The sequence below is a fragment of the Gadus chalcogrammus genome, chromosome 18 (assembly GCF_026213295.1).
Source record: "Gadus chalcogrammus isolate NIFS_2021 chromosome 18, NIFS_Gcha_1.0, whole genome shotgun sequence".
Classification (NCBI taxonomy): Eukaryota; Metazoa; Chordata; class Actinopteri; order Gadiformes; family Gadidae; genus Gadus; species Gadus chalcogrammus.
Window position 1 is genome coordinate 3,100,994 of NC_079429.1, and position 11,852 is coordinate 3,112,845.

The 11,852-nt window shown below is 45.8% G+C and overlaps 1 protein-coding gene across 3 annotated transcripts; it reads right to left on the bottom strand.

The window, feature by feature from the left end:
* Nucleotides 1-524: 524 nt before the first annotated feature.
* oat (ornithine aminotransferase) lies at nucleotides 525-11,426 on the bottom strand. Of its 3 annotated transcripts, XM_056577827.1 has the most exons (10): nucleotides 11,303-11,426; nucleotides 8,787-9,008; nucleotides 8,180-8,404; nucleotides 5,545-5,640; nucleotides 5,166-5,293; nucleotides 4,835-4,957; nucleotides 4,187-4,315; nucleotides 3,516-3,629; nucleotides 2,658-2,802; nucleotides 525-1,192 (listed from the first exon to the last, which is right to left on the bottom strand). In XM_056577827.1, exons 2-10 carry the CDS (start codon nucleotides 8,986-8,988, stop codon nucleotides 1,032-1,034), a joined length of 1,323 nt encoding a protein of 440 aa, XP_056433802.1. In that variant the 5' UTR covers nucleotides 8,989-9,008; nucleotides 11,303-11,426; the 3' UTR covers nucleotides 525-1,031. The 3 variants fall into 3 exon arrangements, with proteins under 3 accessions (XP_056433802.1, XP_056433805.1, XP_056433804.1); XM_056577830.1 differs by lacking the exons at nucleotides 8,180-8,404; nucleotides 8,787-9,008; nucleotides 11,303-11,426 and adding an exon at nucleotides 7,907-7,980; XM_056577829.1 differs by lacking the exons at nucleotides 8,180-8,404; nucleotides 8,787-9,008; nucleotides 11,303-11,426 and adding an exon at nucleotides 7,543-7,606.
* Between the last annotated feature and the right edge of the window lie 426 nt (nucleotides 11,427-11,852).

The following is an 11,852-nucleotide window of genomic DNA, read 5'->3' on the forward strand; positions in this document are numbered from 1 at the left end:
GTCCGTGCCTCCGTGGCGGTTGTCTCGGTTATTGTTATTACACAAGGCTACGCTCACTGGCTCGCCTCTGGGTCACTGCAGGAGCCAGTGGCCCAGAGGTCAGCAGCTGTCTGAGGGCAACAGGAAGCCTCTGGAGGCTGGACTCTGGTCGATCCTGCAGCCAGACACGACCGCACGATCCCAGATCAGCCTCCGCATAGCAGCCGCTCCTCGGAAATGTCAAGCGTCTCAAATCAAGGTCTCTATTTTGGAGGCACTCAAATATATAAAGGATTTGTCCTTGTACGTTTTGGTTGTGTACAATTATTCACTTTCGAATCCAGTGTTTAATCAGTGAGTGCTGATTTATCAATGTTTTAACAATATGACATGCCGAATTTGAAATAGTATAATGAAAATGTAATCAATTTACCGTTACAGGCGCAATATTTGTGCCGACGCACGTTGAATCGAAATCTTTAAGTGCATAGCGCCATCTAGTGTTCACGATCGTTAACAGAAGCAGTGTGTGTGTGTGTGTGTGTGAATTAAACAGCCACCGTCGCCAGTTAAACAATATTTTTATTCAAGGAACGGTCAGGAACCAATATTAAAATATTAAGTATGAATCACATTCAACAAGAAATGTTTAAATACCGTTAGTTTCCCTCCTTCCTACCGCAGGTCATAATGGACACAGAGAACCAACACTGAACTCCTCATTCCTGATTTACAACCCTCCCAAATCCCTCGCCACCGCCATCTAAAGCCAGAACACAAACAGGAGAACACCTCCTACCAACAAGGATCAGGTTCCCAGGGAACGTTCAGCAGGACAGACATCACATGTTCCCGCCTAAACGATAAGTACAGGATTGAGCAAACTGCATTGATTAATTGATGCAGTTCTGTCGATTCGCCGCCCTACTCCAAACACATACAAAGCGCTTCAAGGTTTCAAAAGTCCAATGCATCCACTCGCAGTCTGAGAAGCCCCGTTCTGTCCCTGCGTCTGCAGTCCAGACCCCCCTCTCATCCTCTGAAGAGCCGCTCTAGAAGGACAAGATGGTCTTGCGGATGATTTCGACGCACTCCAACACTTCGTGCTCCTTGATGATGAGGGGCGGGGCCAGGCGGATGATGTCACCGTGGGTGGGTTTGGCCAGGAGCCCGTTGTCCCGGAGACGCAGACACACCTGCCAGGCGTCGTAATCTGGGGCGGGAAATGACAAATCGCGAACCTCGGCTTTACTTCTCATTTGAGCAAATGTGTTCGAAAAAATAAATTAGAAATACAGACCAAACATATCTGCCTACTGATTTTAATGACTAAAAAGTAATTTATAGGATGTACAAAATAAATGACTTATCACAAGCAGTGTTGGGAACGTTACTTTAAAAAAGTAATTAGTTATAGTAACTCGCTACTTGTTCCAAAAAGTAACTGAGTTAGTAACTGAATTACTCTATAATAAAAGTAACTAGATGGCAGGGAGAGTAACTATTTGCGTTACTGCAAAAAAAAATGTTGCTATATGTCAAAGAATTTGGATTTTGGATTTGGATTTTTGAAATGGTTGAACTGCCCATTCAAGGCCCTGATATACTTCCAACTGAATTTTAATTTGCTTGGTTGCAAAGGCTGTGGAACATCTGCCGAATAATACAGAAAATGCCAACTTTTCATCGGATTGCTCCGGACTCGCCATTTCTGCTGCTTAATCTAATCAGTTTGGTGTGTGCGTGTGTTTGTCTGGCGAGCGTGTCAAGGCTTGTGTGTAAAAACACTGGATCAGATTGGCTACCATGTAACATGACTCTGCCTTAGTCAATCATAATCGCTTATCTCGTTGTTAACCCACACGGTCTCCTCCCGAGCAGTTTGTGTGTGGAGCCAGGGGTGCGTTCAGATTACGCAGTTCAATTCAATCAATTCATAGTAACGCACCGCATTTAACGTACAATAACGGTAACGGCGTTACCTAACGCCGTTCTTTTAAACGGCGTTGTGGCAAACACTGATCACGAGTGAAAGAAACAGAATCAGAATATTCTTAACTCCTTTACTGTATTGTTTAAAAATTATTTCATTGTTTATTTGAAGGACAGTTTGGTCCTCTGAGGTCAGGCAGATTATTCTCTGCTATAACCTGCCGCTATTAATACCTAGACGCTTGCTCGTGATTCTCGGTATCCTAACTTGGGGTTGGCCTTCTTCTCTGATACCGACACCCTAGGGTGGGTCAGTCACGAGCCTGTACCTTCACCGTGTGTTCACACCAAAAGCGAAGCAAATATTCTACCCGATTACATACATTTGATCGGGGCAACTTCAAAACACTTGTGCGATTGTTTTGAAGAATATTGCAATAGGAGGGGTTCTCTTGTAAACACCGTTTCTTTCCACCAATTCATGCGCCACCATGGCGAGATAACCACCACTACGAGTCTTTCGTTCGTTGTGGAAGTACCCGGGACTGTCGTTTGTCACGACAAAGCATCACGCGGAATTCACGGAAAAGTCTGAATATTTCAACTCACGATTAGAACCACGCTCGATCCGTGGTTAAGTGTTAACGCCGCGCCGTTCATCCATTCACGCCTCGGACTCTCCTCTGTTCTCGTCTCGACTTTGTAGGTATTTGCGCGGTGCCGTTGTTCTCTGGGTGTGAACGTACCTTTAGTCTCCTTGATGACGATGGCGTTGAGCAGGCCCTTCCCCCTGACGCTGGTCACCACTTCGCTGGGCAGCTTCCTCAGCTCCGAGCGCAGGAGCCGGCCCATCCACTCGGCGTTCTCCGCCAAGCGCTCCTCCTCCATCACCTGTTGGAGCCGGGGGGGGGGGGGGGGGGGAGAGAGATGTTCAGGCTGAGATAAACGGAATTTCAATTTCTGTATTTGTCCGAAAAATCATTTGGAATTTTGACTTTATTTTTTCCAATTATTACATGCTCATTACCTCACTTAATGCGTATGAAATAATTGCATACAGCTTTTAATATAAATCTTTCAAATATATAATATATAATTATTATAAGGTGTTTATAATTAATAAACCCTTTGGGAGCTGGGCACAGTAGGGCTTGCCGATTCAAAAAAATGTGACCGCGATTTCGATTTTAGCGTCAAACGATCACAAAATTAACATAATAAAGTTTTTCGATATTTCTTTTTTAATGTTTTATAGAAAGGGCAGAATAGCTGGATACATATCTGTCTAATTTTTTAGATTGGAAAATTTTCTATTTGACAATTTTGTGTATTTTTTTAAGGCGAAATTTCAAAGTTCTCAGTTACAAAAAAGGGAGAGAGATGCTGAATAAATACACCATGTTTTCAAACTCAAAAATAATCGTTTGACTAATCTTGATTTCAATATTGACCAAAATAATCGGGATTATGAAAAAAAGAAATATGTAAAAAGTATAAACAAGTAGCAGAAGTGTAGAGTCGCAATCGTAAATACGTCTGTATGTAATGTTTATATGTATGTATGCATGTTATGGATGTATACAGTCTAAAACAGCAGCACTGACCTCCAGCGCCGCCATGGCGACCTGGCACGCCAGCGGGTTCCCGCCGTACGTGGAGCCGTGCTCTCCGGGCTGGATGGTCAGCATCACCTCGTCGTCACACAGCACCGCCGAGATCTGCAGCACCCGGGGGTGACACGCCCGCTGTCACACCTGGACCGTCACACCGTAACACCACAGCACACACTCTCTCCATGTACTGTCATCTCCTTTTCTCTTTAAGGGCGATTGTCGGCAGTGGCTCGGGAGATAGAGCGGGTTGACTTGTAACAGGAAGGTCGCTAGTTCGATTCCCGGCTCCTCCTAGCTGAGTGTCGAGGTGTCCCTGAGCGAGGCACCTCACCCTGACTGCTCCCGACGAGCTGGCTGTCGCCTTGCATGGGTGACTCCGCCGTCAAAGTGTGAATGCATCAATGGATGTAAGTTGCTTTGGACAAAATTGTTGTGTGTGTTAAACTGTTATTATTTAGTGCTAGGGTTGTGGTTCTGAAAACCCATCCCGGGGTGGGGGGGGTATTGCACATCAGTGTAAGCTGGGTCAAAAACACACGAGACCGCTAGTCTAACGTGTCTTGTGTCTGTCCCGTTACAAACCAACCCAGCTAACTGGCTAGCTCGAAGGAAAGCAGCGGCGTTCCCTGGAGAGGCAGGCCGGGGTAGGGGCGGTCACCTACCGGGTAGACCCCTCCGGACAGAGCCTTTCCCAGGATGACGATGTCGGGGCGCACCCCCTCGTGGTCTACCGCCAGCCGCCTGCCCGTCCGCGCCAGCCCGGTCTGGACCTCGTCAGCGATCCACAGAACCTGCGTCCCCTCAGCGGGTCCGAAGAGGGCGGACACCAGGTCAGATCAATCGTTTGCACACCGACACGCTCACGATAATAACCGCCCCGTGTGTACACAAGACAGAATGACGATTCTTTTTCATGGGAGATTACGAAACACACGTATTGTGCACAGGCTCTTGGCTCTTTGAAATCCTCCTCTTAACAATTCAATTCAAAGTTTTATCGGTCACATGTTTGCAAAAATAACATTTTACATGCAGTGAAATTAGAAAGGGGTCACCACTCTGTCATTCATTGTGCAGATTACTGGAACCTGAATAAATAATAGATAATAAGTAATTTAAAAACAGACATCCCTTAATGAGGTGATGCTATAAAAACGGTCATTAAAAAAATAAAAATGGTATATAAATATTAAAGTGCATTGAAAGTGGTGCAGAAAGTGCACCACCAACACCCCCTCCATTAGACGGTTCACTGCTGCCGGGGTGCTTTAGGACCTCCGGCGAGGGGCCGGTGAACAGGAGCCACTCACGTTGTTCTGGGTGCAGAGCTCCCTGACTTTGGTGAGGTAGCCCTGGTCGGGCACCACCACCCCAGCCTCCCCCTGGATGGGCTCCACCATGAAGGCCGCCACGTTGGGGTCCTGGAGAGCCTTCTGGTGGAGGCAGAACAGAGAGAGGGTGAACCAGCTAGTCAAAGGCGTGTCCTCCATGACAATGGTGTGAGATGTGCTGGCAGCAAGGCAGCAACAGCTTAAGATCAATTATAGAGGGCGATCCTAATCTTAAGAGGATCTCGCATCACATGATCTGTTGGGCCAGACATTCCCCAAAAAAGGGCAAGGCAGCTGTGAAGGAATGTACCTCTAGAGAGGGAATGTCGTTGTACGGTATGAGCTCGAAGCCGGGCATGAAGGGCCCGAAGCCTTCGTAGCTGCTGGGGTCGGTGGAGCTGGAGATGGCCGCCATGGTTCTTCCCCAGAAGTTTCCCTCTGGTTGGAGGAAAAGGTGGAAAAGATTGAAAATGGACGGCTGAATACCACAGGACTGAAATAATACCTGGTGTAGCTCACAATAGACTGGATTCCATAGTGATTATAATTATAGTTATTTTACAAATAATACATTTTTATTTGTAATCACGTTATTCTTAACCACTCAAAGACATGATTCATGATACGAAATTACATTAAAAATAATAACCACTACGGTGTAGCTGATGTCTATTTTCCCCCCCACTTACCAGCGAAGATGATTTTGGCCTGGTTCTTGGGGACGCCCTTCACCGTGTAAGCCCATTTGCGGGCCAGCTTGCAGGCAGTCTCTCCACCCTCAACCCCTTTATGAGGAGAAACAAGAAAAATAATAAGATGCAAAAAACGAGAACTGTGGTCATGGGTAGCACCTTGCAGTAGCCGAACATGCTGGTGATGTACTCCTCGTAGGAGCCTCGTAGGAGCCTTAGGGACTCTTCCCTGTGTTAATGGGGAGTAACTAGTGGTAGCCAAACACGTTGGGGATGTACATATAATATATATAATAGCAGACCTGTCGCACAAGTTACTCAAGTCGGTCAGTGCGCACACCTGCACGAACACACACACGCACACCTGCACGAACACACAGGCGCGCGCGCGCCGACGCAGACGTTTCAAGCAACGGCAGGTTGTTAAATTCAAACATAGCAACGACCGGCATATCAACACACAAGTCACGTGATCTTAAAGAGACAGTGTCCCTATAACGCAGGACGAAAACACGTCGATAACACAGTATTAGGGATCGACAATATTCGTAATTTTGACGCATATCGGCATCTGCCTATTTTTTTGATCCGATGGCCGATAAGAGATCAATTTAAAACTGGGTTATTTTGGCTCTGATGCAGCCGCGCCTCTCTGTCTGCTGGTCACTACGCTGTCTCCAGTATTGTCCCACCCACAGCACCATCTGATTGGTTACACGCTCTGGTTACACGCAGAGCCACGACAGGTCACAGCTAATCAGCATTGTAATAAACATCCCAGTCTTCTACAACTCACAACTACTAGTAACATTACTGTGAGCCCATTAACGTTATCGAAACATAAGCGGCAGCTCTGCTCGCTCGCAGTCCGTTAATCACTCGAAACAAGGTTGCTTATAATATCGATATGGAAATAGTCTGTGATAGTAGAAGTCTGTGTGAGGGAGAGAGTCAAACCTAATAAACTCAATTCCGTCCGGTTTTATTGCAGGGAAGCACGTTAAGCGGTGGTTATACTTCTACAACTGCGTAATGGTCTATCCAACTGCGTAACCACGGAGCCCCTCGAGCCCGGCTTTAAGGTGAAGGCTGATTAGCTTTTAGCGTAACGTTAGCCCAGCGGTCCGCTTTCTCCTTCTCTGGCTCTAGACGCTCAGCAGACTGTAGCGAAACTCTACAACTCACGACTACTAACGTTACTGTGAGGCCCAATACGTTAGCAGCAGCTGTCTGTTCCTATGATAAACACTGATTATTAAAGGGAAGATGCTGTAGGCTATTTAGTCTTTTAAAACAGTTTAATCACTTGAAACAAGGATGCTGATGTGTGTGTGTGTGTGTGTGTGTGTGTGTGTGTGTGTGTGTGTGTGTGTGTGTGTGTGTGTGTGTGTGTGTGTGTGTGTGTGTGTGTGTGTGTGTGTGTGTGTGTGTGTGTGTGTGTGTGTGAGCCACATGAGAAACTCACAGCAAAGCACCGTTTGTCTGAGAGAAAACTGTCTGGCAATAATGACTGTTTAACTAGGGAACTATTTATTTATTTAAATTTCCAGTTAACTTCATAAGAACACCCTGCACTTTTTGTTTTTGTTTGAACTTAAAAGAAAGATAAGTAAAAGATTAACATTTCGTTTCAGTTCAGGAACATTTTAGGGAGCCATTTATTTGTTTACATTTTGTTTGATCTTAGGACCCTCTATCTTAGGACCAAACTCTAAGGAAGCTTCAGCTTGTTCAGAATGCTGAACAAGCAATATTTTCCCTTTTTCTGTAAATTAATATCGGCTCCAAATATCGGTTATCGGCCCCCTTGACTACTAATAATCGTTATCGGTATCGGCCCTGAAAAAACCATATCGGTCCATCTCTACACAGTATGGTGAATTATGTCTATAGAGTCCACCACAAGACTACGCTTTGTTGCTCTTAGTGGTAGCCAAACAGTTTGGTGATGACCTCCTCATAAGAGCCTTATAGGAGCCTCCTAGGAGCTCTTACCTGTGTTCATGGGCAGCACCTTGTGGTAGCCGAACAGTTTGGTGATGACCTCCTCTTAAGAGCCTTATAGGAGCCTCCTAGGAGCCCTTACCTGTGTTCATGGGCAGCACCTTGTGGTAGCCGAACAGTTTGGTGATGACCTCCTCATAAGAGCCTTATAGGAGCCTCCTAGGAGCTCTTACCTGTGTTCATGGGCAGCACCTTGTGGTAGCCAAACAGTTTGGTGATGTACTCCTCATAAGAGCCTTATAGGAGCCTCCTAGGAGCTCTTACCTGTGTTCATGGGCAGCACCTTGTGGTAGCCAAACAGTTTGGTGATGACCTCCTCATAAGAGCCTTATAGGAGCCTCCTAGGAGCTCTTACCTGTGTTCATGGGCAGCACCTTGTGGTAGCCGAACAGCTTGGTGATGACCTCCTCATAAGAGCCTTATAGGAGCCTCCTAGGAGCTCTTACCTGTGTTCATGGGCAGCACCTTGTGGTAGCCGAACAGCTTGGTGATGACCTCCTCATAAGAGCCTTATAGGAGCCTCCTAGGAGCTCTTACCTGTGTTCATGGGCAGCACCTTGTGGTAGCCAAACAGTTTGGTGATGACCTCCTCATAAGAGCCTTATAGGAGCCTCCTAGGAGCTCTTACCTGTGTTCATGGGCAGCACCTTGTGGTAGCCGAACAGCTTGGTGATGTACTCCTCGTAGCTGCCCAGCACGTCGTTGTAGAAGGCCCGGGAGGTGAGCGTGAGGCGGGAGGCCTGCGCGTTGAGCGCGGCGATGATCTTGGGGTGGCAGTGGCCCTGGTTGACCGCGCTGTAGGCGCTCAGGAAGTCGTAGTAGCGGTTCCCCTCCACGTCCCACACGTACAGGCCTGGGCCGGGGAACACCACCAAGAACATAACGGATGGTGCTTGACAGTAGGGCTGGGCAATAATTCGATTACGATTATTAATCGCGATAAATCTCACGTCGATTACGACGATAAGCATTAGGCATAAATGCTTGATATAAAAAAATTTAAAAAAAAAGTAATTTTTTTTTTATAAAGATTTTTATTTTTTGTTTACATTATTTTCAATAGGTTACAAGGCAAGCTACCTTATATTGTTCTGTTGGAAGCAGATAAAACACGTTTGTGAAGTTAAATGTTTATATTTAAATGTGATGAAATGTTCCCTTATCACAAATATGGTTATAAACAAAAAAGTCGTATCGTGGGGTGACCCCCACCCCCTGGGGGGGGACAGACGTACCTTCGCCTCTCTCCAGCGCCACCGGCAGCGGGTGGTAGTTGTGGGCGCCGTACTTGTCCTCGCGGGCGTAGACCTCCTCGGGGGTGAGGGTCCGCTGGGCCTGCCTGCTGGCGGCGGTGGAGGAGGTGCGCGAGCCCGAGTGCAGGGCCCGGGCCAGCAGCGGCGCCACGCGGCCCAGGCCAGAGCTCATCTTGGAGATCATTCCGATGGCGGCGCTACGTTCTGTTGGACGGCGGGGAGAGCAGACGTTGGATTAGGATTTTTTGTTTTTTTTATAATTAAAAAGAGATATGATGAATTTTATTATTTGTTTTTTTATCGGGACAAAGCGTCGTTTTTCTACAGCGTCTGAAATGTCTACTTCTTATATACTTTTTTCCGGACAGAGACGGATGTCAAAATGAACAAAAGAATGAATATGAATATTCTAAATAAAATAAAATAAGAAAACAGCCACCATCCCACATCCTGGTGCACTTTGATGATGCACTTAAACATAAACGATGGTTCATTATTATGCTCCCCGTGTTTTTCGTAAACAACACGGAGGTTAAAACCAGCATAAGGGCCCTCCACCTTTCAATGTATGCAGATATTTAGATTAAGGTTAAGTTAGGTTATATTAGGTATAGGGTTAGGGTTAGACCAACAACAGTGATTTGGTGGTTGCCAAGAAACAACATTAAAAAGACCCTCCTTTTGTGCTTGTTGTCGGCTATTAATGATGGCAGTGGAACCCGGTTAATTACAGGTCAGCTCGTTTATTTTAAGGACGTTATCTTAAAAGTAACGACAAAAGTCAAGATACACAGAGATGTGGACTTTGGTGGTAGATATTCAAATTGATTGACCTCCTTTTCAGAAGATTGTCTTTAGTATCTTCAACAACAACGACCAAAACAACCACCATCTCCTGATGAACAGCTTTATCATGTTCGGACTTTCTGTGAAAAGGACAGGAATAATCTTCTTAAAAGATATTTACCAGATGTGATGTTCTGCAGAAATCTTGTTTGGAGTATTTGTTCCACCAAAAATCGATACCAAGTATCTCAGGATATAAAGCATGCAAGTATATGGATAAGATACAATCCACACACAATAATCAGGACTGACTTATCCCTTGACATGCAGGATTGAGTATCTTGGCCTGGGCCAACGTATTGACACGTCAAGGTCCACATGTTCTTGTGTGCCCTGACTCTCCACTCCATAACAACATTACAACACTCTCATCCGTCGCACTCACAATCCTGATTATACCAATAAAGGTTTGAGCGATTCCAGCGGAGCCAATGGCTGGGAGAGCATTACCAGGGTAATGCTGAGGGAAGCTCTATCTTTTATGTGTAGACAAAAGCACCAGACAGGACGGCCATCGAGGGCCCCAGAGTCGACGTCAACAAACGCGGTCGTTATAATGGACGCCTGGGGCCTGGCTTCCAGCTGATTCTGTCCCACAGAAGCAGCTGTGCTTGCAGACGATGTGCCTTATCAACGAGATAGTGTGTCACCTGGTGGGTTTGGGTTTCTTTCCCTGTGACGCAATGGAATTAAGGAGACTATTGTTTTAAAATAGTGTTGCCTGGACGTCATTGGAAGTATTTCAATGGTATAACAATTATGGTGTATAACTTTATACGAATTCCCCTTTTGCCAATACCAGTCAACCGTCATTCTTACATGATATTCTAGATAGATTATACATTTCTAACATTTTCAACCTTGAAAATTGTAGCCTAGTAGCCTACATACCAACTGACAGTTATTCACTGTACAGTCAGTGGCAATATAACCACTGTTATTACTACTTTTGAATACACATGAACGAGCCGACCAATACACTAAAACCAAACCACCACATGTTACTGGTGGCTCAAATACATTCGATTATTCGTTCAAGATAAAAAAGTGAGTAGTGTGCACATAGTTTGCACAGACTACCCTGCAAGTGCTGAAAGGCGATAGGCTGCCTGAGAGCTGCCCCCCGCAGACACACCTCCGCTGGCTAATTTAAGACCCGGACGGGAGCTCGTCTGAGATGCAAACTGCGTCACTCATCATAAACACTAACGTCAACGTATAACCGTATGATTGATCTTCGATCGATATGCTGTTTTGAAGCGACTCATATACCAATGTATTCTCCAATACACTTGTTGACAGGCCTCGCAGGGTCTATTCGCTAAACTTTTTGGCCCGGATAATAAAGTGTACATCACAAATGATGTCCCCCTGAAGAAAAGCGGACACGGAACATCATTCATACGCATCACTGTTTCAATCGGCCGCACACACCTTGTCCTATTAACGAGGTTATAACCCGACCCAACACACGCCCCAGACAACGAGTGCATGACCCGTATATAATGCTATAATAACACTAGTTAGCCCGGGGTCAGACACTAGCAGGGCAGCTAACCGTAGCCTCAGTCAGATGATGGGAGAAGACTTGCAGACATCCCCTCATAATATTACATTAAGCTGCTTTTAGAGAGCAGAGGAAACTCTCTTACCCCAAGATGCTGAGATGTGACAGATGCTCTTCAGTCCTGAGCGCTCTTCAGGCTCTTTGGATGCGGTGGATGGCCGGTGTAGAGGAGCGACCCCGGACGGTTCTGCGTAGATGTGAAGGGGCGACGGAGGGGGCGGGCCTGTTAAGGGAATGCCTCGCCTGCGTCACACCCCGGGTCACAGCCAATCAGGGAGCGGAGGCGCAACCTTCCTTCGCACATGCTGCAATGTGTCGCCCTGTTGCACTATAATAATAATAATAATAATACATTTAATTTAGAGGCGCCTTTCAAAACACCCAAGGTCACCTTACAGAGCATATAGTCATCATACATTTTTTAAAAAACAAGACATTGTGGAAAAAATAAATAAATAAATAAATAAATAAACATAAGCAATAAGAAATAAATAAAACAAAAACAAGACAAAACAAAACAAAAAAAACAAACAAAACAGTGATCAGTTAGACGTTGTGCGCTGACCCTGTGTCGCTGACGGCCTAGGGTTGCATGTGATTGGATCAAACACCCTTTGAGCCTGAAGCACTACCGG

Bases quoted from the DNA above. Each gene is read 5' to 3' on its own strand.
- oat (XM_056577827.1), bottom strand. From the start codon at position 8,988: ATGATCTCCAAGATGAGCTCTGGCCTGGGCCGCGTGGCGCCGCTGCTG. The intron at 3,630-4,186 runs GTAGGTGACCGC...CGGGTGCTGCAG, and splicing joins TGTCCGGAGGGGTCTACCCG to ATCTCGGCGGTGCTGTGTGA. The intron at 1,193-2,657 runs GTACGTTCACAC...TTCCCGCCCCAG, and splicing joins CGTCATCAAGGAGACTAAAG to ATTACGACGCCTGGCAGGTG.